General features: G+C 48.7%; 1 protein-coding gene across 2 annotated transcripts in view; it reads right to left on the bottom strand.

Annotated features, from left to right (window-relative positions):
• The window catches only part of Rasgrf1 (Ras protein specific guanine nucleotide releasing factor 1), a 97,162-nt gene that overhangs the window by 35,064 nt on the left and 36,892 nt on the right, over positions 1-25,206 (bottom strand). For both annotated transcript variants that reach the window (XM_021638710.2, XM_060385540.1), the window contains exons 6-13: positions 18,632-18,711; positions 16,148-16,341; positions 15,626-15,735; positions 12,456-12,574; positions 10,853-11,013; positions 6,946-7,009; positions 5,960-6,096; positions 3,522-3,604 (exon numbers count right to left, since the gene is read on the bottom strand). In XM_021638710.2, the coding sequence (XP_021494385.1) occupies positions 3,522-3,604; positions 5,960-6,096; positions 6,946-7,009; positions 10,853-11,013; positions 12,456-12,574; positions 15,626-15,735; positions 16,148-16,341; positions 18,632-18,711 (948 nt within the window). The remainder of the gene's footprint in view (positions 1-3,521; positions 3,605-5,959; positions 6,097-6,945; positions 7,010-10,852; positions 11,014-12,455; positions 12,575-15,625; positions 15,736-16,147; positions 16,342-18,631; positions 18,712-25,206) is intronic.

Below are 25,206 nucleotides of genomic sequence, written 5' to 3' on the forward strand. Positions count from 1 at the left end.
AGCAGGGAGAGGTGACATGTGTGCTAATGTCGACATCATCCAATATAAGGACGCACCGGACTTCAGGACTGAGAGAGGAGAAAGAGGTGACAAATGTCTGTTTGTACTGGCAATCATTTAGGCCCATGGTGTCTCTTCACCAGGCCAGGGCTGAGGCTACCCACCAGGCCATCTTGTCACCCCCCACCTCCCAGTCAAGAACAGTTCTACCGGAAACTTCAGAAGAAAAACACCAAGAAAGAGTTGTAACTCCTTCAGTATACAGTACCCACCCCCACAACAGTATCAGAAAAATACAACAAACTTCAAAAATCATTCTTCCGAACTCCCAAAACACACAAGAATTCCATTTACATAAAAATCTGCGTGTTTATGTTTATAGTGGCATTGTTCATAATAGAGCAGAGTGGAAACAACTCACAAATGTCTATCAGCAGATGACTGGACAAATAAAATACAGTGTGATGTTACTCAGCCATGAAAAGAAATAAAGTATGGACACATGCTACAACATGGATGAGCCTTGAAGACATTATGCTGAGTGAAACAGGCCATGGACACTGTGGTTCCACTTATAGGAAAGCACAGAACAGGCAAATCACAGGAACAGGGAGTAATCCAGAGAATGGTTGGTAGGCACATTAAGACTGACTGTTCATAGGTGTTTCATCTCTTCTTTCGGACGGGGTGGGTGATGGAAATATTTCAGAAGTAGGTGCTGGTGTTAGTTGTACAATGTAGCGAATATAATGAAATCGACTGAATTGTACTTTTAAAGAAGAGAAACTTACGTTATGTGAACTTATCTCAAATAAAAAAAATAAACAGGGTCAGGTGTGGTGGTACACACCTTTAATGTCAGCACTTGGGAGGCAGAGTGGGGCAGATCTCTGTGAATTCAAGGTCATCTCAGTCTACATAGTAAGTTCTAAACCAACCAGAGTAACACACTAAGATACTATCTCAAACAAAACAAAACAAAACAAAAATGTAACACAGGGTGGGGGGTTTGAAAAGATTCAAGAGAAATCCCAGTGTTCTATGAGAAGAGAAAAGTAGACAACTAGCTGTTGTTTTTGTTGCCTGGAGCTGCCTCTGGAATTTGGAAACTGGTTTCTAGGTAGCCTGACCTACTGTGCAGGAAGCTGGCTGACAACACCATGTCAATTTGGGATCCAGGAAGGGAACAACTTTCAGAGAAAGACAGTGAGGGAAAAACCTGTCCTCCAGCAGAAAGGGATGTCTTTCTGATGTGGCTAGGACTCCAGCTCTTATCGTGGTCTTGAAGTACAAAATGCTAATGTTGTGATCTGTGTTCTTGAGTCTAAGAGTGTTGTCACCAATTATACATCCAACAAAGGGCTAATATCCAGAATATATAAAGAACTCAAGAAACTGAACACTAACAAACCAAATAATTCAATTAAAAATGGAATACAGAGCCAAACAGAATTCTCAACAGAAGAATCTCGAATGGTGGAGAAGCACTTAAAGAAATGCTCAGCCTTTTTAGTCATCAGGGAAATGCAAATTGAAATGACTTAGAGATTCCATCTTACACTTGTCAGAATGGCCAAGCTCAAAAACTCAAGTGACAACACTTGTGGAGAAAGTGGAAGCCTCCTCCATTGCTGGTGGGACTGCAAACTGTACAACCACTTTGGAAACCAACCTGTCACTTTCTCAGAAAACTGGAAATAGCCATATCTCAAGACCCAGCTATACCACTCCTGGGCATACACCTGAAAGATGCTCCACCATACAACAAGGACACTTCCTTAACTACGTTTATAGCAGCTTTATTCGTAATAGCCAGAAACTGGAAACAACCTAGATGTCCCTGAACCGAAGAATGGATAAAGAAACTGTGGTACATTTACACAATGGAATACTGCTCAGCCATTAAAAACAAGAAAAGCATGAAGTTTGCAGGCAAATGGACGAAACTAGAAAAGATCATCCTGAGTGAGGTAATACAGACCCAGAAAGACACATATGGTGTATATTCACCTATAGGTGGATTTTAGTCATCTAGTACAGGCTAGACTATAATGCACACTACAATGCACCGACCCCAAGAAGATCCGATGGGCATCTTAGGCTTCATGTGGGTCCACTAGCATGAAGGGGATTGGGGGATATATATGGACTATGTTGCTTGCTTTTTGGTCACTTCCCCCTGATGGGGTTTCCCTACCAGGCCACAGGGGAGGAAGACAAACTCAGTCCCCATGTGAAGAGATGAGCTGGGGTGTCTGGGTAGGGGATGTGGGAAGGAGGATGAGAATGGGAGGAGAGGAGGGAAGGGCATATGAATGAGATGTAAATTGAATTAAAAAAAAAAAAAAGACCTGGTACACCATAAAACATAATTCTGCCAGATGGGCACGATTGCCTGAGATAGCAATTATTCAAAAAGAACAACACTGGTGTACTCGAGAAATGACTGGCAATATCAGAGCTGTGTAAATCTGCCATTTGCCCGAATGTCCAGACTTGCAGTCTCCCATCTCTGTTTCAATTGTTCAAGGACATTTAAGAAAGATAGTGCATTCAAAATGGGTAAGCCAAAGTTGTATACAGGCTGGTAAAACCTGTTGAAGGATTGTCCCCTGTTGCGCATTAGCCAGAACCAGTCACGTGGAATTATTAAAGGGTTTTTCCTTCATCAGCCTTTAATGTGCAGTGATTTCCCACAGTGGAGACATGTAACAGCAGCACACAGTAGGCTCATCGCATGCTTGCCTTTATCTGGTGGCAGGTGTGAAAAACGGGCATCTGCCATTCTTTAGATGCTAAGTCCTGTGGTATGTACTGTCCCAGGGCACTCACTGGAAATAGTGGAGAGGCCAGTCATAGTCATCATAGGCCAGGGGGCGGTACGGGGCCTGGGAGGTAGGTATCCAGTGACGTCATCAGGCTTGGAATTCAGGGGTTGACATGGGATCCAGACAGCCAAAGTGCTGCAGGATGGGGACAGGAAGGTGAGAGAGGCACCTTGGGAAGTGGGAGTCAGTGGACGAAAGATGTTCCAGGCTGTTTATGGAAGCTGTGCTGCGTGAGTGCAGGGGCTGGGAAAACTGTGTCCGGCAGGACACTATTCCCCTTGTTTCAAAGGACCATTCAAACAGATACACTGGCCTTGTAACTCCATCCTGCAATTAGGTTTTTATGTAGTTTTGAAATGTTCTATTTATTTTGTTTTTGTAAAAAAAAATCCTTAGGAAAGACTATGTAAAATTTTCAGTCCTAATATTATGTTTTAAATAGCCCAATATGAAAAAATAAGTAACATGTAGATAAAAATTTATTTAAAAAGAAGCCAACATGTGCAAAGCCAACTAATCATGACAAAAGCTACACCAAAGCAGCCATACAGACAGACATTAACTCAAAATATGAAACCATCCCCATCCCCATCACAAAGCACAGCATCTTTCCAGCCCCAGGGGCTGGCCCTAGCCGGGTCCTAGCGAGTCTGAGTGGTGCTCAGTTTCTAGAGACAGGTCAAGGTCACTTACTTGATCATCTGTGGCACGGTGACCTTGGAATTTTCTTCAAATGCATTCATCATGAGCCCGTTGCACCGGATATTATCCACGCACTGGAAACAGAGGGGACCCGAGGCTCAGAACCCAGTCTCCTTACTGGGACCCGACCCACCTGGAGCTCTCCCAGCTGAACACAGTGCCCTTAGACTTCAAGGCCACTGCCTGGACAAGGGCAAGGCCAACACAGCATCGTTCAAATTTTGGAAGCCAAGTGACCTTGGAGGACTGACTTGGCCCTCTTGAGTCTGTTTCCTTATCTGCCTGGGCAGGTTTAATGGCTCCTGCTTTACCAAGCAGATGCACAGGACTCTGCCACTTTGCTGCTTTATTGGAGGCTGGTGTCAGGGATGAGGTTGCCCTGCAGTGATCTGGGCTCTTGGCAAGCTGCCTCATGAGCGTCTGCACCGTGTGTACAGTACATGTGCCCTCTGCCCCACCCCCTAGTGCCAGTGCTCCGGTGCTTGAGGTGGTTCCTATTTCCAGTCTATACACGAGCAGTGCCAGGGGTGGGTCACAATGCAGGCTGGCAGCAGGGATGATGATGGGGTATTTACCCATCTCTGAAAAATAAAAAATTCAAAAGCCAAATTGGCCTTTGAATACGAACCTTCCCGAACAACAGTAAAAGATACCTCTCTTGTGCCTAGCGAAGTGCTCCATGCCTGTAATCTGGCACTGACGAAGTTGAGGCAGGGGGATCACAAGTTTGAGGCAGGCCTGGGCTATATAGTAAGACTGTCTTCGAAACTAAAACAAAACCAACCAAATACGGAAAATTAATCTAGGCGAGAGGCCTTCTAGCCCTCTGCCCAGTGGCTTAATATTTCTTGCTGCAGAGAGGACCCTCGTAGATCCAGGTTGCTGAATCTCCATGTATATCACAGAATCTTATGGCCTCGTGGTTGTGTGTACGTGGAAGCCAGTGCTAAGGTCACTGGAAAGTGAAAGCTGGCACAGTGGGTGGCAGGTGTCCCCAGGCCCAGTCCCCATGTCAAAAGCTGGCCAACAGAGGAAGTAGCACAAAGAAAGATTTCTGGTCCGCTCTCTCCATCTACCACTCTCTTTTGAGCACACCCTGCAGCAAGCTCCAGTCATAGTGCTGAGGAGACAGCAGAGGACCCCGAGAAGCTGCCAGGACGGCTCTTTAAGGAATGGAGCTTGGTGACCCATATTCATGAGCATCAGTGTTGCTAGAGGGTAAAGGACCCTGTGGATCCTGTTAAGAAAGCAGCCAACCTTTGATGGCTGTATCTCACGGGACACTATCCATTTTCTCCAGGATATGCTGGGGTTTTTTTTGGGGGGGGGTATATGCAAAATTCAAAAGAATATACATACTATGCAAAATTCCACCATGCCTTGGTCCACCACGGGTTCAGGAGGGGTGGGCTGCCTAGACACCTTGATATGACCTGGACCTAGCAATGCTGATATCTGCAACTTTTATGGACTGCCCAGGCATACAGTTCAATTTAGAGTTCCACAATATGAAAGTGAATCCTTGGAAGGGTCTTTCAACTCTCTTTTTCACTTCAGTGTTGAAGACTGAACCCTGCTTTGAAGGAGGGACCAGAGGTAAGAAGGCAGGGAGCTGGTGAGGGAAGCCTTTTGGGTACAGTGGGTACCCTACTCTTCCAGGGTCCTGTAGGCACAGGGTTCCTCCTCAAGTGCCCAAAACGCAGGGAGGAGAGCCAGCCATAGCTGTTCTTTCTGCTAACAACTGCTCTCCTACCACGCCCACCCAGCTTTGCAGAAAGGATGGCCACAGGCAGACATTCTGGGATCTGGCTTCTGCCTTGGAGGTGGGATAAGACTGCCCTTTGCCTTCTGGAACCCAAGCTGTTGACAGCCCTGTTAGCAGATTCAACTTCCCACCTCTTGTTCTTTTAGTGTCCCAACATCTTGGGCTGCTGACTTTCCTGGAGAAGCCAACACTTCCTGCTTAATGGTTAAATGGGATCTAGAGAACAACTCTACTTCTTGCCACAGACAAAGGCCAAAACTACATCTTTCTCTGCTCTATGGATGCTGGCTTAGACTGCAGAAGGCCTGCCTGGTTCACTGGAGAAGCTCAATTTGTGGAGCTCTCTCTTCAAGCTCTGCTGCATATGATTTCCTTAGATGGTGGTGCCGAGACTTTGTGTGTGTGCGCATCTAAGGACCTGGAGGTCAGACTAAAGTGCAGGCACCCTTGCCATTCACAGGTCTGGGGAGTGGAAAGCAGAGCCTGACAGTCTTAAGGGGTTAAGCCCACACTGCAAATGGTACACATTGGCTGCATCAGCCTGGCCTGGAGGACTCTGGTCTTTTCTAGTAGGACGATGCAGCTCTGCCCTCTCCATCCAGGTCCCTTACCAGGCCAAACATGAAGGGACAATGTGCTTCGAGGAACAGGCAATGCTGCTCACCTGGCTGATGTCACTGGTCCACGCTGCCTTCTCCTGCCTGGATGAAGCCACCAGGATGACCGTGAAGGGTGGGGAATCCTTTGGCTCCACCCCGATCTTAAAGTCCAAGTGGTCTATGTCCTGGCCAGTTCCTTTGGCTTTTCCAGTGACAAAATATGAAGTTAGCAGAGTGAGTGTGGGTGCTTGTGAGCTGGATAAGGTTCTCTGGTCCCTGACTTGGGAACCAGTAGAGGCTCCGGAGGACACCAGGCCACTGGCTGCTCCTTTTAGAATAATGTTTTATGATTTTGAAATGGCCAACTCACCATTTCAAAGAGGGGGAAAAAAAACCCTGAGGATCTGGCATGCACAAGTAACTTACAGGCACAGAGACTTGTGACTCAGAGCCTGAATCCCTGAGTGGTACATTATCTGCTTTTACTGCACTGATGGGTTCTGACTCAGGACGCAGCTAAGTCTACTGGCAAAGAGGCAGCTATGCCAGGGTTAGAGGGGGCCTCATAACCCAGCCTCTCTGTTAACACCTGGGACAAGTAACACTGACGTCTGAAACTTTTATGGACTGGGCTGAACATTCAGTTTGTTTTACAGCCCCCCGATGTGAAAGTAAATCCCAGGTATTTTATTGCTGATCTTCAACTCTTTTTCCTTTTCTCATTTCGGTGCAGGGGATCAAATCCAGGGCACAACACATGCCAGGCCCTGGAACTCTTGCTGTTCACAGTATCAAGATCTCCTCTCTGGGGGCACACACTTGTGAGCTGTCTGCCTCAGTCTGGGTTCTTCTCTTGCCTTTTTGCATCCGGGTCAGGGGCTACAGTGTTTCAGCATCTGCTCTTCCTGACAAGCTCCAACCTTGCTGAATGAGCATGTGTGTGTACATGTGTGTTTGTGCGTGCGTGCATATGTGTGTGTGTGCACGCACATGTGTGTGCATTCGTGAATCTGTGTGAGTGTGCTTACAGATTAGCAGCTTGTACACTGACCTTCCTCTTCTGTGTTTTCTGGTTCCTCCAATAAGGTGCAGTCGATGAGAGATATGACTCCATTCTGAAAAAGAGCAGGAGGCACCGCTTTGGACCAGGAGTCCATGTGCCAGAGTAGAAGTCTCAGAATATCAGGATGGGAAGAACCTCTACACCAAGCAACCACACACATTCACACACGCACGTGTGTATGTAGCATATGCTGAGTGGGCACTCCTTTGCAAGCGAAGGACATTGGCTTCCTTTACAAAGCCCACCAAGGTGGGTGAGATGAGACATCTCAGCGAGACCACTCCTGACGAAGGCTGAGGTCAGGTTGTGGGCAGATGGGACAGAATCTGTCCTGTCTGGCTTCTTTTTGCCCCATCAGCATCTCTGAGAATTACTTCATGGTCCCAAATTTATAAAAATTTGAAATCCCCTGTTCTTGACCAATCCTTCATGTTACCAATGGTGAAATTGGCCGGCTTTATGGCTCTATTATATGCTAACTCTATTTGATGGATTTAGAAATGAGATCAGAGCAGTTAATGAAGTCTGCTCAAGTCACCTGGTCAGCTCGTGGGGGTGGGGGTCCCGAGAAAGCCTCAGGAGCCTCATCCCAGCTCCAGGTCGACACTCATTTCCTCCCTTTCATTTCTTTGACACTGTTGTTGTGAGAAGAGAATCTGGTGGCAGCCCCCTACCCACACACGCTTTGACACCCCCTTTTGAGAGTGAAGAATAGCTCCCTTCCTCTTGGTTGTGGGCTGGGCTGTGACCAGCGCTGAATGAAAATAACCAAATGACAGCAATAGCCTCTGTTCCCCGTAGTAGGGAACCCATTTGGAGACTGAGCTGCCTAACAGCTACACCTGAGCAGAGGGGCCTGGGTCCTCCCTATGCACGGTCCTTGGTCAGGTAGGAGAGGAGGGCTCCCCCTTCCTGAGGATCAGAGGAAAGAGACGGGGGGTGGGGAGACTATGATAGGGATGTAAAGTGAATCAACTAAAAATAAATTAAAAAAAGAAAAGAGCCAAATCACAGCGAAGACATGCAGCTCTGGGAACTGCAACTTCCTGCTCGCTTTCTTGTTCTCTCCTGGATCATCTGTCCCAGGAGAAGCAGGTGCCACGCTGTGGGGAGAGGTGAGGAGTTGAGATCTCCAGCCAACAGCCCTGTGAATGACCCATCTCGGTTGGGTAAGCCTTTTGAGCCCTGTGATCTGGCAAACATTGCTATTGCAAACTGGTGCCCTGAGCCAAGACCACTTCTAAGCCGCTCCTGACCTCCTGACCCACAGCAACTGTGAGGCAGTGAGTGTTTATTTTATAAGAACTGATGTTAACATAGACCCAGCCACATGACTGATCTATATATGAAAATACTGGGCAGGCTGCCCACTTATTTTTTGTTACAAAACTCAGAACTTATTTTTAACCGCTTGCCTGGGTCGTTATGGTCTCATGTTATACAAGCCGCCACTGGTCAGGAGAACATGGGAGGGGATTCCCAGGCTCTGGGTCTGCTTCCTGCTTCCTTATTCCGTGGCCTTGAGACATTCCCAGGACTTTTGAACAGTAACCTTGCCCTGTGATTTCACTGGGCTTGATGATCCTGGAAGCCTTCTGAGCTCTGTCGTTCTCTTATTTACTTGCAGTGCTGAGGTTAGAACCTGGGGCCCTTCTGCATGCTAGGCAAGTGCTCTACCACTGAGCTACGTCCCAGCTGGCATTCTCTTGCTGGCTTGTAATAGATCAAGAATCTATTATCATCTCTTACTTCCCTTATCTCACCCATGAACTGGGAAAGTATCTGTCTACCTCAGGGGTGTTCTAGAAATTAAATATGAATAAAACACTTGGGATGAGGACTGGTCATGGTAATCATTACATTGGAGGCCTTGCTGTCAGTAATATGACCAGCTCATTATTATAGGGTAGTGACGTATCGTAGTGACTGTTAAACTTATTGAGAATTTATTGTATCAGACCCTGGGACTCCTTCAGCATTCCTGGGAAGTATTTTTATATCCATTAAGCAGATAAGGAAACTGAGGTTTATCGAGGTCACATGACTTGTCGGAGGTCTGTACGGTACGCAGCAGTAGTAGAATTTGGTCAGCACTCTGATCATGAGTTCTTTACCAGCAAGCTATTTTTAAAAAATATATTTTTATTTTAATTTGTGTGTGTGTGTGTGTGTGTGTGTGTGTATGTGTGTGCCCATGAAGGTGCCCAGGTGCCCATGAAGGCCAGAGGAAGAAGTCAGATCCTTTGGAGCTAGAGTAACAGGCGGCATGAGCCATCTGATGTTAGTGCTGAGAACCAAACTGAGTCGTCCGGAAGAGCAGCGAATACTCTTCACTGCTGAGCCATCTCTCCAGCTCCAAGGCTAACCTTTCACAACTCAAAACTAAATAAGAGAAAACAATCAGTGTGAGAACAGGGACTTCCAAACTCAGATCAGGAAGCTGCCTTCGAGTCTTCAGTGCAACCTGTTTGTGCTTACTTTACTGCTGAAGGATGGGAGAGCTGACCATCCCTACCTGGACAGAGACATCTGGAGTAGAACTCAGAGCTAACAATTAATGAAAGCCTCCCTTGGCACACAATTTGGTCGGAACTCGAGTGTTTAATATTTGTAAATTAATTTCTCTGTGTGCAGCCAACCATCTAATTTGTTGACATGTTAACATAAGTGGTATATTCCCTGAAGCCGGTGCTTGATCTAATAGCTCGACGGGAGGCTACAGACCAGGCATCCAGGTCCCTGAAGGAAGGCTTCCCTGATTGCTCTCACTTAATTAAGGGCACCTTCTGGCCCTTTCCAGGCTGCAGCAATGTTCACACACTTGAAATCCCATCTGCTTCCATGGGATGGACATAGTGCGGGAAAAGATGGCGGCACAGAGGGACAAGGCCTTGTAATCAGTAGGTAGGGCAAACTCATAGGCACTGTCAGCTCACTGCCAGCCACCTCATGCAGTGTTTCTGTGTGGACTGCTATCTTTGTTTGACTGATGAAATGTACACAGGGCAAGGACATTTTCAGGGTGACATAGGTGACAGATTTAGGGATAGTTGGGGTTCAGAGCGGTGAAGCAGGCAATGAGTTGTGTTGGGGAGCAGTAGTTTTGACTTGAGCCCGAGGCTTTACAGCAGAGCTGCTTTTGAGCAGGTCTTGAAGGACATGCTTGAAAGGTCTTGCTTGCTTGTCTTGCTCAAAGGATATGCTTGAAGGGTCTGCTGAAGAAGAGGTAAGGCTGTGCACATGAGTACACAGCAGGAGCAAAGGTCCTGGGGTCCTGGTGCTTGCTTCTTTCCCTCTCCCTACTGGAATGAGCCAGGCCATTGAGTTTAAACTACAAGAAGGAAGACCCGGTGACAACCGTTCATCAGCCTTCCACGGTCATCTGGCTTGAGGAAGGCTTCCTGTGATAGAGTGAGTGAGTGTCTGGGAAGGTCAGGAGGGTTTTGTCTGAGAACTTTTGCCCAGAGATGACAGAGAAAGATGCTATGTCTTGCTCTAACCTTTGTCTGGAGGGGGCGCTCCACTCTTTCCAACACCTCTATCCACATACCACCCCCACATACATACACACATACACACTTGCACAATCATATGACCATACTTGTGCCTTGAACGGTTGGTTAGAACTGACCAGCTGTGGGAGTCCCTGGGGCCTGGCGCCACCTCAGCTCCCTTGGTTTCTTCAGGGTGAAGATATCAGGGGCTGTTCTGTTCATTCTCGCTGTCAGCTTAACCAGGGTGTGTATGCGTGTGTACAGGTCTGGGCTCACATACTCACAAACTCTCACTTAAGTGCCTCAGCACCCTACTGTAGCATCAGCCTCTGGTCCTGAAGTGAAGGAGAAGACTGTGAGCCTGAACCCCAGGCCCTGCAGCTCCTCTCCCAGGCCCTTACCTTGGTCAGGTGCAGTTTCCCTCCAGAGCCTCTGGTGCAGATGATGAGGTGCTTGGAGAACAGGAAGCACTGCCGCTCACCCTCCTTCTTGAGGGACAGAGACCCCAGGCGGCCCCTGGTGATCTTGCCCTTTTCTGACATGGGCACCTGGATGAGGGAACCTGTGGGAGCAGGAAGTGGTCCTCAGATGACACTGATGATGCTACCCTCTGGACCAGCCTCGGGGGTTGAGGTGCAGCCGAAATCGGTCGTGGAACAAGGTAGTCCCAATGCCCTGGTCACTCCTTCCAGCCCAGCCTCAGAGCCAGGTGGGGATAATGAGAGCTCTCTACGGAGCCTCACACCCTCCCAGCCAAGGACCAGGGGCTTGGCAAGCAAAGGGACCCTAAAAGAAATGGAGAGCTGGGCTGAGGGCTGGAAATGGCACTGAACGATGGAGCTGCACAAATGGGGAGCCTTAGGCAGGTTCTGGTGTATTAGCATGATACATTGCACAGCTGTGGCCACAACAGGCATCACCAATTAATCTTGGCACTTAGCTGCAGAGCCCAGACTGAGTATGTGAATCTCAGTGTAGTACAGTACAGTTGAAAGCCGTTGCTGGAGAGAGTAGGTAGCTCTCTCTACTCTGGATGTCCCACTCCACACATGTTTTACAGATTCCCTCCCCATTGTCCTCACTGTCCATATCGACCAGGCACTCAGGACTCCTCAGCATGGTCTGCAATGGGCTCTCCTCCCAGCTCCTCTCCTGTCTGTCCCCATTACTCTCTCCCATAGCAAATGTCATCCTAGACCCTACTGCCTAGCTTCCCGACTCCTCTGCCCTGCTCTGCGTCTGCTGCATCTGGGCTGTCCATCTGTGACAGGTCTTCTTCTACAGGCTGGGGCTGGCTCCATTCTCTGGAGACCTGGTGGGCACAGGGCAAGGGTCAGTGTTGGCTGCGTGGCTGAAAAGTAGGAAGGGCTGGGAGGAGCTCCGGGCCCTGTTCAGGGATCCATCGGGGCACACAGGCAAGGGAGGAGTTTCCCATAGAACACACAGCTGCGTGAGGCGCCCTTCAAATGCATCACAGTGTTGATGTCTCTGGGCCATCAGGAACTCAACAAGGTCATGCCATCCAGACCCACTCTCAAGACACTGATTCTGAGGAGCCAGAGGTGGGAAGACCCACTTCAGTCGGAACCACAGAGCACGGGGCTCCCTCCCATTACCTTCAGTAAGCACCTGCTTTCCCTAGGGCCAGTTGCTATCTGTCCTCATCCTGCTTCCTACTTTACCCACCAAAGGTCAGGCAGGTCAGAGGTGACAACAACAACAACCACAACCCATCGCTAATCAGGACATTAGACACATATTTGGTCTGAGGGAACCTGAGAACCAGTAGTGTGTGTGTGTGTGTGTGTGTGTGTGTGTGTGTGTGTGTGTGTGTGTATGTGTGTGCGCGCGCGCAAGCACAAAGGTTCTGCTCCCTAGTGGAACTTTTGCATCCTTAGCAGTCCGGAACATTCCACAATCACAGTTGCAGGCTAGGCCACTGGCGTCCCCGAGTGCCGTCCACCCGTCGGGACCCTTTATCAGGGTGAGGATCAGCTGCCCTACCTTGCCGCACGAAGGTCTGGCTGGTGTCGAGGAGGATCTCACAGCCCTCGATGATCATGCGCTCGATGGCCAGGTTCTTTCGGATGTTCTCTGTCTCACTGACTTCGTCATGCATGATCCTGGGGAGGCAGGAAGTAAGAGGTGCGCTGTCCCACACTCAGGGAGGGCAATGCTGGCTCCCTGGGCAGACCCAAGAGGAGAGGGCAATTCTCATCTGTTGAGCGCCAGTTGTATGCTGGACACTGCCCAGGCTCCATCTGGTTTAATCCCCTGGTTGCCCAAATCACCAGGTGCTTATTTTAGAAAGACTGGAATGGAATTGGTGGCTCGGAAGAGGGCCCAGTCATATTTCAGTGCTGACCATTGTAGGATAGATAGCAGATCCAGCCCAGGAGGAAGATGTGAGCCCAGGACACTCTTATTTACTACCCATATCTTACTATACACTGTTCTCATCTGCAAGCAAAGTTCATTACCCCTGTACTCTTTTCCTCAGGCTCTTCTCTCCTTCTTGCTGGGAACTGAACTCAAGTCAAGTGCTCTACCACTGAGTTATGTCCCAGATCTTTCTCCCATATCTTTACAAGGCTGTGCTTTTAATGTTGCATAGGCCCTGGAAGGGGAGCGGCAGGCAATTCTGCTGGCATAGGGAAAGACTATCTGCCTTCTGGGAGGAAAAGAATTTTTTCTGTCTTCTGCAACTCCAATTCCCTCCAGGAGATGGTGCCATTTAATTACGTTGAAAAAAAAATAGCATGTGCGTGGGGAGGGGGGGTGTTCTCTGGCAATTTTGCCCTGTTGGATTCCCAGGCTTCTTAGGAAAGCAATGAATACTTTTGGGAGGGGGAAGCGCTGGAGAAATCCCTACCCACTTCAAGAAGAGCACATCTTATGCTTTTCTGCCCATTTCTGAAGTTCTACAGTCAATGTCACCAAGAGGGCTGGCGACCACGTGTTTAACCTCAGAGGAGAGGTGCTTGGGTGGGCTATGAATGGGGTAAGCCACTCAAGCCTCATCCTGTTGACCCTCAGTTCCCCGTGTGCAGGATGCTGTGGAGGAGGAGGGGCTCAGCATTTCAGTTTTCTGCTTTAGGACTCTCATTTTAGCTTAAACTCTCTGGGACGTCTAGACTGGCTCTCTTCTCTAGCAGCCTCAGTTTCCCCTATTTCTCCTCAGAAAATCTTTTCTCAGACTCCCGGTTCCTGGAGACGTGATCCTGCTTGAGAAGTGGCCAACGGCAGAGAGAACATTTCTCACGGTGAGGGTGAATTTTTGCTGGGGAATGTTGGACTCTGAAAGGCACAAAGCAGTGATGCCACAGTGGCAAGCAGACTTGTCAAGGGTGGCCTACAGCTGGTGAGGACAAGTTCTACTGCAGAGAGAGACTGGTGTTGGGGACGCACGTGCACACATAGCTAGCGAGCTCTTTGGGGTCCTGGAAGTGATGGTCTGTGTTATCAGTGGTGCTACAGTGGTTGAGGATAAAATGTCAAAACAAAGGCCTGGTCCAGAATGCTGGTCCATAGGTGCTGGAGGAGGTACAGTTCTGAGAAGAGCTAGTTGTCAGGGTTGGAGAAGACGTTTTTCCTAGCCTAGCCTGGGCAGTGCTTGGCAATCTGATAGTTTCCTCTTGCTGGGACACTTCCATCAGCACTCTGTCGGGGGAGGACGAGAGAACACTCCAATGTGCCATAAGGGCTGGGCCCGGGGCAGCTGCAGGTGTTGGGCGCAAGGAAGAAAGAGTAGGATGCACACCTAGGTCTTAGGTGAAATACCTCGGCCTCTCAGGCCATCTGCATCCCATTTGTGCCAGGACATGCATTCCTCAGTTATGAGGAACCTCAGAGGCATCCTAAGCCTTTTCCCTGGGGAAGGAGAAGAGTGTAGGACTTGGTTCCTGAACATGGTAGACAGAGAGTCCTTTTCTCCTGCCGTTGGCTCTGCCCCTCTGCAGTCACACTCTGATACCATGCTTACCTGGTCCCCCTTCATGACTCAGCAACTCAGTGGAGTCTCAGAAGGATCAGGTTGGACAGCCTGTCCTCTGACTGTCCTAGCCTGTCCCAGTTTATTCCTCTGCCTAGCTTGGAGCTGAGACCTGTTTGTTATCCTTTGTGGGCTTCAGGCAGCTGAATCTCCCTGATGCTCACTCCCAATCCTCTCTGCCTGACCACAGGACCTATCCGCATGTTGTGCCCTCCACCCAGGCTCATTGCTAGGCTCTGGTGTCTTCCTGTTTGAAGTGGCCCCTGTGGCAATCTCATAGCACAGTCATCACCGACGGCTCTCAGTTCCAGGCTCTATAACCCTCCACTCTGGTCTCCTCCACTTGGGGATGGGAAGGCATCTCATCTGGGGTCACTAGTCTCTCATTCTCCCGCCCAGTCCACTGGGGAAGCCTACTGCCTCTGCTTGGTGCTCTACTCCCTATCTAGACCACTTCCTACTCCACCCCCAGCACCTCAGTGGGTGTGGCAGGGCTCCCCTCCTGCTTCTGCTCTTGCAGAGGAAGGCTCCCTCTGGACTGCAGGACAGACAGAGGGCCTGGCGGGGGATGCTGGACCAGAGTGTCTGAAATGGTCACAGCTTTTGCATCTGTCATCTTTGGCTGCCGATGGGAACTCCAGCGAGGCACCTGGGACCCCCATCCTTGGTGGGCTCTTATCACTAAATTTTTTTTTGCTTGTTTTTTTGAGATAAAGCCTCACAGGTTCCAGGGTAGCCTTAAAATGTAAGCTTTGAATTCCCTGTCTCCGTTCTGTAAGTGCTGGGGTTAGCAGGTGCCACCATACCTGGTTTTATGTAGTACTGGATACTGAGTGCAAAGCTGGGCAAGTACTCTATCAACTAAGCTCTATTTCTGCCTTGTTTTTGTTTAACGCACGCGCACGCGCACACACACACACACACACACACACACACACACACACACACACACACAGATACACGTATATATGATGGCTCTACTTAAATGCCAGGATTCTGCAAACTCTATCTGTGCCAGGGACAGAACCCAGCTCATGCTGCTTCACCCAGGCCCATATGTAAGCTGCACAGGTCCGTCACGGGACCCAGCTTTGAAGTCAGGCAGGCTATGATTTTTTTTTTTTTTCTGAGGAAATAATCAGCCCTTCCCTGCCCATCCTCTGCACCCCCACTGTACACTCACCTGGACAGCTCCTCTAGTTTGGATTTGGCATAGTCCAGACTGTTGCGCTCCACGTGCTCATGAGGTGTGTGGGCCAGCAGTTCATGAAGTGTCAGGATGTACCTGGGGATCTATGAGTGGCAGGGGACACGGAGGGACAGAACCAGAGAGATGAGGGATGGGTGGAAGGATAGGAAGGGAAAGAGAGCCAAGCAGGGAGAGACAGTGATGGCAGACGAGATGCAGGGCAATGAGGGAGAGAGACCGAAGGCAAGACAGAGAGGCAAGATGGTTCTTTGAACCCAGTAGGCTGAGGAGGGAAGCAGGCTGCATTCCTGATCTGCCGGGAGAGCCAGGACAATAGGGGCCTCCGTGTGACTGTCTCTGGGAACTGCCCCTCACCTTCCCCACTGCCGGAGTGGACAGGTGCATGCGTGGTCAGATAGCTCTCCACCTGCCAGGGTTGTTGAGGACTGTGTCCCGCCAGGCTGTGCCCTCAGTGCCCCCGCCCCAGCCTGCTCCCCTGAAGGTCACAGCAGCCACCTGGAACATGGGGTAGGTGAGGAAGGTCTCCAGCGTGCGCTCTTCGCAGTCTGGCTTGGCTTCGTACTGCTTGAGGAGCTTGTCAAAGTCCCGGTTCTGCTTGCAGTGAGCCAGGATCTGGAGGCTGTACTGGTGGTTGCGCACGAACTCCTGATAGATGTTGAGCATGGGCAGCAGGATGTCGAACAGGTCGGCTGCGGGGCAGGCGGGGTCAGCAGACCAGAGGGACCCCGGGGCAAGATGTCCCCAGGCCTTTGGCCCATCGGCCCACCCAGGGAGCCTGTGTGCCAGATCCCCACTCCAGAGAGATCCCACCTTGGGCATTACACTGCTCTATCAGCCCTATCCATGATCAGAGGTGGGTTTAGGACCGAGGCTTAGAGGCGTGCTTGGGCTGTCTTGTGGCAGCTGTGACGGGAGGCTTGGAGAGATGGAGTCGAGGCCCATGGAGGCCTGGTGGCTGTGGCTTGGAGGGGTCCTGCTTTGGGAACCATCTCCAGAAAGTAGCTTTGGTGGAGGTCACACCTTATCTCATGGTTGACCCATGTGGAGTGTGGCCAGCCTCTCCACTCAAAGTGTCTTTGTAAGAGGTAGGATCAGTGTGCGTGTGTGTGTTCATGTGCGTGGGTATGTGGGTATACGTGGTGCACCTCTGTGCGTTTGTATGTGGAAGTCAGAGTTCAGCCTTTGGTATCATTCCCTAGGAGCCTTGTTTTCTGAGAGAAGGTCTCTTACGGGTACCCTGGGCTTGCTAACTAGACTAGTCTGGCCAGAAAGCCCCAGGGACCGCATGCCTCTGCCTCCCCATCACTGACTGGGAATGTAAGTGCATGCATTCCAGTCCACTTTAAAAAAAAAAGTGTATTTACTTTTATTTCGTGTGGTGTGTGTTTTGTTAGGTCTCAAATAAGCCCTGAACGAATGGCTAACTGAGGTGTCTATTAACATATCATAGCAGAAAACTGGCCAACAGATTCTCGTGGCAAGTCAAGCACCTGTTTCTCTGTCCTGGTTCTCATCAGTACTTCTCACTCTCGTCTCTATCCTAAACCTCTCCAGGCCCCAGCTTCGCTTCCCTATTGGCTATGTGCCCTCTTAATGATCTTGGTCTCTTGGTTTTTCTCTTGGCTTCCTTCTCTCTCCTCTCTTTTCCTCTCTTGCTCTCCCTGCCTCTGTCTCCTCTTATGACTGTGTTCAGTCTTCTGGTCCAGTTCAGTCCAGATCCTTCCATATGCTGTTTTGTTCTTCATATCTATTATAAAAACCTTCTCCTCAACCATACTGAGGAACAGCCACATCCTTGGTCCTCATTTCATTCGTGCTTTGCCTATGTAAATACACCACTTGCATGCAGTACCCATATTGGCCAGAAGGGGGGCATCAGATTCCCTTGAAATCAATGTGGGTGGCTGAGAACCAAGCCTGAGTCCTCTGCAAGAGCAGTAAGCACAATCCCACCAGGCCCTGCTTTAGCGTTTTAGGTGGCTTGTGAGTATTGCACTAATCATCATTCCTTTGAGGCAAGCATTTTACTGACTGAGGTACTTAGTTCTCTGGCCCCATAAAGCAGGGTTTTTGATACAAGAAACATCCAAAGAGTGGAGGGGGCTTGGAGAGCTACATCTGGCCCAGCTCTGACTCTTACTGGGGCCCTCCCCTCTGCAGTGAAGGGAACACTGGTGTTGATCTTTCCTATTAAAGCGAGAATGTGAGAAAGCAACAATAACGAAAACAAAGGCTCAGGCCTGGCACAGGTTTGGTACAGTGGAAGGGTATGCTGTGCCTCAATCCCGGGACCCTACAGCACAGCCTTCTAGGCAATGGAGATGAATCCAGAGCCTTCGTTCTAGTAATTCAACGTCTGGAAACCTATTCTCTATGGAAATGATCCCTAAAGATTTGCAACAGCTCAGAAACAAGAAGAAGAGTTAGTTAGGGACACTGGAGCCTTATGCAGCCATCAAAAACCTCAACATGAGAAAATTGGTCCTGAGAAAATGCTCTATTTACAATGCTGAGCAAAAATGCAAAACACATTGCCAGGCGTGGTGGTGCACACCTTTAATCACAGCACTTGGGAGGCAGATCGATACCAGTTCAAGGCCAGTCTGGACTACACAGGAAGTTCCAGGACAGTTAGGGATGCAATAAAGACCCTGTCTCGAAATATTTATAATGATCATGATAATAATGTAACAGCATAAAATAATAATATAATGTAAGCAAATGAATGAGATGTCTGCTACAAACAAGCTTCAGACTCTTTAACTCAGTGTGTTTTCAGTCATGTGAAATGGGAAAAGAAAACTCCCAGACTCCCAGGGCTCCTGTGCAGGAAAATTTGGAAGGGGGCACAGCAGTGATTGGGGTGGTTGTCTTTCTCCTCCTGGGGACTCTGAAGTCTATAGGGTGCCTGACTGTGATGATCTGGAGGGACAGAGCCGTCTCCTGCCCAGAAGAGGACTATGTGGGGCCCCTACTCACCCAGCACCAGGGTGGGCCAGCTGGAGATGCGGGCCTTCAAGCCTTGGTAGAAGATCTGATGCAGGAACATGATGGTCTCACTGAAAGAAAAAGTGCTGGTGAGCTCCTGCCTGGGCTTCCTACCTCCCGGGGAGGGCCCTGCTGGACACATTAGTGCCATCTTAAATGCGGGGCCCTCGCTGGGAACTCCAGTCATCTCAGGGTTAAGTGGCAGGACACAAACCTCCACACAAGGCCCTCTGTGTTGGGGATGCCAGCCCACCAAGGGCAGAGAAGAGTTGCTGTGATCAGCAGCCCAATGGTGCATGAGAAGCCCTCCCCGCTCTCTCCCTTTATTTCCCCTGCCTCAAGGTATGGGAGAGACCTGGAGAATAGAGAACCCCAGCCACTGTCGGTGGGAAGAGATGGGGCTTGGAGTCCCACAGAATGCAGCTCCTATCTGACTTATGCTCTTTTCTAGCTGTGTGTCCTCCTGTACGACGCCTAAGATCAATGAAGTTCAAATCCTTCTACTAGGGGAAATAAGCCAAAGTGAAGGGTCTCTTGCAATGACGGGGCTGCCTGGTAGACGGCAGGAGCCTACCAGAGCCTAGATTCCTCACTGTCCTTTTAACGCCTGATTCATTCTCTTTCTCTATGCCTTGCCATGTCTCCTTTTCTCCATCTCCTTTCCCATTCTCCTTGTCTCTGCCCTTCTCACGTCCTTTGCTCATGGACCCTGCTCTACCCCCTCTGCTGTTCTCTGCTCTCTCGCCTCTTCCCCCTGCTCAGGCAGTGCTGATGTAGTAAGACCCCCTCAGAGCACAGATTTCTGGGAGGGAGAACACAGCAGAGCAGAGAGCAGAGCCTGGTCACAGTGAAGCCCCTCCCAGCAGGCAGAAGATAAGCACCAGACACTGGGATCTGCACCAGCCAGAAGAGGAAGCTCTTTAGATCCCAGTCCTGCACAGCCCAGTGTAGCAACACACCAGGAACGTCCACCTGAAGGCATTGCAAGGGCTGGCTCCAGACCACACAGCAAAGCAAACAGGCTAATTAACAGAGTCACAAGATTTTTTTCACCCCTCTCTCAATGTTTGTTAAAAGTTGTATTTCCACTTCTCTTTAGTTTACATGTGCACTAATGTGATCTCTCTCTCTCTCTCTCTCTCTCTCTCTCTCTCTCTGTGTATATGCACACCTGTGTATGTCAGAGCAAGAGCCCATTTGCATGAGTGTGGAGGCCAGAGACAAGTATCAGGCATCCCGCTCTATCACTCGCTGCCTTATTCCTTTGAGGTAAAGGTCTCTCACTGAGCCTGGAGCTGGGCTGACAGCCAGCAAGCCCCAGCCATCCTTATTATTCTGCTTCCCACAGCATTGGGGTTAAAGGCATATGAAGCCATGTCAGTTTTTTTTTTTTTTTATTTTTTACATGAGTTCTGGGGATTCGAACTCAGGTCCTTATGCTCATCTAGCAACTGCTCTTGCCCATTTAGTCATCTCCCCAGCCCAGGTACGATGCCTTCAAAATCCACACAGCTTAACTGAGAAACATTTCCTTGCTGAAAGATGCTAATGGCTGCCTGAGTCCTCAGCAAGCCAATCTTGCTGGCGGAGGGTCTTGGCAGCAACGTTGAGCACCGTGACCAATGAGGTGGTTGGAGAGGCTGTGGTGACTTCTTAAAATGAGGCATCTGTGAACTTTCCCAGATCCACCGACCCCTCTTTTTCAGGACAGGAGTTCTCAGGTCCATATTTTACGGCCTGGAGAACTTCCAAACTTAGAACCTCAGACCCTGCTGCTGCTACCAGCCAAGTTCCTGCAGCACTGCAGATCCTCTGTCATGTCAGAGTGTTCCCAGGGTCTCCAGGGGCAGGAGCCACCTGAGGACACCAGCTTCTTTGCTTATATCCCGAAACTGCAGCCCTTCAGTCTCATCTTTAGACTTCACTTCCGAGCCCTGTTGTTCTTTGCTGTTTCCTCCACACCTGAGGTGAACCCCTCTGTGGAGGCCTTGGATGCCTCCATGTCACCTGTGAGAGTTTGAACCCATCTTCTTCCAAACTCCCATTAATGTTATTATCTTGTCCTTTCCCATGAATCACAGATGCTCTTCCTGGCATCTACAATGGTGCGTGTCTTCCAGAAACTCTTGACATAACTTCGACCAGATCCTTCAGAAGAATCCTCTTTTGTGGCAGCCTTACAAAAATATATTACTTAGATTATCAGATTTGGAAGTTGATATTCCTCCTTGAGGCACCAGCTGCAGAGCAGATGTCATTAATAGCTGGCATGAAATAAGCATTTGCTTTTTACGTCTCCATCATGGCTCGGGGGTAACTAGGCACCCTGTCAATCACCGGTACTCTTTTGGAAGGAATCTTTGTTCTTCCCTTGCATTAGGTCTCAACAGAGGACTTCCATGGTATCTATAGATGTGCTTGGGCCCCCTTCACAGAGCACAGGTGAGGAAGATTCAGGATCCTGATAATTCAGAATTTTAAATGACCACTGGCTTAGACTCCATGTCTAAGTCCTTAACAAAACAGTTGGTTCTTTGAAGCTCCAAAGCCAGATATCAACTTCTCTGTAGCTGTGACAGTCTCCCATGGGGCTGTCTGTTCGGTCACGCTCTCTGGCCCACGTGTGGAGTGCAGCCACCTTCATGGGTTTTCTCTGATCCATCTCCTGGATCACTTACTCTGGTTTCCCCATCAGCACCTGATGCATCCTCTTGCACTGCAAGTTGGAGAAATGACTTCTCTCCACAAACCTCTGCCAGCTGCCACAGCATCCTCACCTCTCAGCTTTTCCAGAGTTGAAGAGAGTTAGCACATCCTTCTGGATTAGGTTCCAACCTCAGGCAATGCCACTGTTTGTTTGAGTTTCCCTCTGGGACCACTCAGAAGGTCTCTCTATGACTGCCAGCTTTCTCAGTTTTGGGCTGTTTACAGGACCAGCACCTTCTTTTTTATATTTTTTTTTTTATTATTTTTAATTATATGTCTGAGTGTAGGTATGTGACCATCAGTGCAGGCATCTGAAGAGGCCAGAGGCATGGGCACTAGGAGAGTTATGGGCAGTCATGTGTCACCTAACATGGGTGCTGAGAATCAAACTTGGGTTCTTTGCAAGGGCTGAGGGAGTACTTAACCCCAGAACCTGGAGAAATTTTCTAATTTTCCTTCAAGGCCCCTTTCTTTGCCTTCGCAACTCGGCTGTTTGTTTTGACAAGCTTGGCTCTCAGGCCATTCAGCTCTCAGTAGGTTTTTCTCACTGAGAGATGTTTTCGCTCAAGATTAAAAATAGAGTATTGAGACTGTGTTTTACTCACACACTTAGGGTCACTGTAGAGTTATTACTCCAATTTCAGTATTGTCTCTGGGGACACAGAGGCCAGAGTACAGTAACTGAGAGAGAGCACTGGCCAGCTGGTGGAGCAGCCAGAACATATGTGACATTCATTGCATCAAATGGATCATCTTTTTGTTTTGTTTTACACAGGGTTTCTCTGTGTAACAGCTCTGGCTGTTGTGGAACTCACTCTGTAGACCAGAGCTGGCCTTGAACTCATAGAGACCCACCAGGCTCTGCTTCCTAAGTGCTGAGATTAAAGACATGTGCCACCATGCTTGGCCTCAAATGGATCATGTTAAGATTCATGGTATCTGGGCATAAGGAGTGCCATGGACTCTGTTGGTTGCTTTTTGATGACTATCCCCTGGTGGGGTTGCCTCACCAGGCCTCAGGGGAAGAGGATGAGCTCAGTCCTGATGTGACATGAAGTGGGGTGGGTGGAGAGGGGTGGCATCCCCCCCTTTTTTTTTTGAGGAATAGGGGAGGAGGGATGGGAGAACAGGAAGGTAGTGTGGAACAGGCAGGAGAGGAGGGAGGGGCTACGATAGGGATGTAAAGTGAATAAATAAATTAATTTAATAAAAAAGATTCATGGTTTCACAAACAATTAAATCATAATATCAAAGGTCACTTGTCACAGACCATCATAACGCAATGAAGTTTGAAATTCCACAAGAATTACCAAATGTGTCAGGGACATAAACGGAGCCTGTGTTGTTTGACGGGAATGCTCTGTGAAGGGTGGTCACGAGCCTTGCATTGTGAAAAGCCACATCTGCCCAGCATAGTAAATGGCAAATCTGCAGAAAACAAAGCATCCCTCCTAAAAGTGTGGACTCTGAGAACTTCACCATAACCTGAAAACCAGAAATCGCCACTGTTTCCCACCCTGTAAGAAAAAACCCAATGAATTCCGCTTTTTGTTTAAAAAAAAAAAAAAAGATGGGTGTTGGCCTCAGGAGATGGCTCTGTGGATAAAGTACTTTCTGAACAAGTGTGATGACCTGAGTTTGGATTGTAGAACACAAAGAAGCTGGATGTAGCAGCATGTGCCTGTAACCCAGCACTCTTTTGAGGAGATGGGAATTAGGGACATGTGTCCATGGCAGTAAACAACAAGGAGATTCTGTCTCAAACAAGGTAAAAGGAGAAGACAGATGGACAGATACACAAGCTTTTTCTCTGACCTGCACATGCATGTGCCTACACTCATGTGCAGGCACACACACACACACAGGCACACACACACACACACACACACACACACACACACACACATGCACTCACACTTACAAACACACAGGATTAGTGGGCTGGTTGAACAGTTTCCTTGTACATCGGCCAATTGTCTCTATTTTGGGAACTGCCTAGTGATGCCCACTTACTCTCAGGAATTGGAGACAATTCTCTCAAACACAGGTCTGGCATGTTCAAGGCCCATCATTCACTTCAGACTTATCATGGGTGGTGATGTGATTTTCCATTTTGTTGTGGGAGGTTCTCTATTTTCTTTCTGCCTCAACACTAGACACTAGGCCTTCCCCAGTCCCTACACGGCCTCTGTAGTCACCTGTATTTTATTTTATGTAAAAATAGCTAAGCAAAACTTGCCTTGGTGTAGCATGAGAAGGTTATGAATGTTTGTGTCCTTTGTTAGGCACACCAGTTGTTCAGTTTAAGCTAGAATGCCAGTGGATTTTTACTAAACTCACATACGTTCTTCAAAATAAGCCTGGACTTTCTTTTTGATCTGATGGCCTGCTGGCTGATTCTGGTCCTACACTTCTGTTCTTCCTATCTATCTATCTATCTATCTATCTATCTATCTATCTATCTATCTATCTATCTATCTACCTACCTACCTATGAACCCGTCCATCCATCAATCTGTCCATCCATCTCTGTTTATCTCTCTCTCTCTCATCAACCAATCTATCATTTGTCTCTCTGTTCATCCACCCACCCCACCCACTTTTGTGTGTATGTGGTGTGTGCAAGTGTTTATGTATGCTTCCATGGGTGTGAAGACAAGAAGTTGATGTCAGATGTCTTCCTCAGTGAAAGAGTGCTCTCATGGAACCCAAAGCTTGTTAATTTATTTGTCTAGCTAGCCAGCTTGTTTGGGGGACTACATGCAGACCACTGCACCCTCCCAGCATTTGTGTGGTGCTGGGGTTCTGAACTCCAGCTTTCATGCTTGTGAAACAACTGATTTACCCAACTTGCCATTTTCCCATCCTCTTTACATGATATTTTAATTACAGGTAGGGAATGTGTCTTTCGTTGTTTACATGAACTTTAAGTCACTTTGGGTAGAATTATGTTAAGTTTGGACAATATTTTTGGTGAAAGGACATTTTTTGACATGGGATATTTCTAATCTGGACACTGGTACACCTCTCTGTCTCTGCCTCTCTCTCTCTGTGTATAAGCATATGTGTTTGCAGATGTGGATCCATGTGAGGCCAGAGGACAACCTTTGGTGAATTCTCAGGAACACTATAACCTTATGTTGAGACAAGGTCTGTCACTGGCCTGGAGTTCACCAAGTAAGCCAGGCTGGCTGGTCACTGAGCCCCTGGGCTCCACTTGTCTCTGCCACCTCAGTGCCGGGATTACAGGTAAACACCTGTAATCCTCACCCTCAGTCTTTCCACATGGGCTCCGGGGATGGAAGTCAGATCTGAGCACCAACGGAGCCATTTCCCGAAGCCCCGAGGTGTGTTTTCTGAGTCCTCCTTTATGCCCTCATCATTTGGGTCCTCTGTTTACTTCTACATAATTGCGTTGTTGGTTCTATTATGAGCAGAATCATTTTTCTCATGTTTTTAAGCTACTCTGCAGACAATGGGAAAAGCTACCCCTCACTGGATTAAAAACTACCTGGACTTCGGACTCACTGCCATGTTCCCATCAAGTATGACCTCTGACTTACCCAACACAGTTCCTCCTCCCCCATCTGTTCCTCTCCTTACTGAATGGCAGCTCTAACTGGCCAGCCTCCCGGTCACTCCATCACGTCGTGGGTTCTTTGCTCTGCTCTCAGTAGTATCTGCCTCTCTCTCATCTCTGCCCAGACTATTGTTAGTAGAATCCTCACAGGTCTCCTGCTTTTACTCCTGCTCCCCAGCTCACTCCCCTCTCTTAACAGAGCAATCATTTCTTGCTGATTATCTGGAGCAGCCTTATCTTGGCTTGCACCCCCAAGTCTGCCTTATAAATCCTTCCCTCTT

The sequence above is a fragment of the Meriones unguiculatus genome, chromosome 6, assembly GCF_030254825.1.
Source record: "Meriones unguiculatus strain TT.TT164.6M chromosome 6, Bangor_MerUng_6.1, whole genome shotgun sequence".
Taxonomy (NCBI): Eukaryota; Metazoa; Chordata; class Mammalia; order Rodentia; family Muridae; genus Meriones; species Meriones unguiculatus.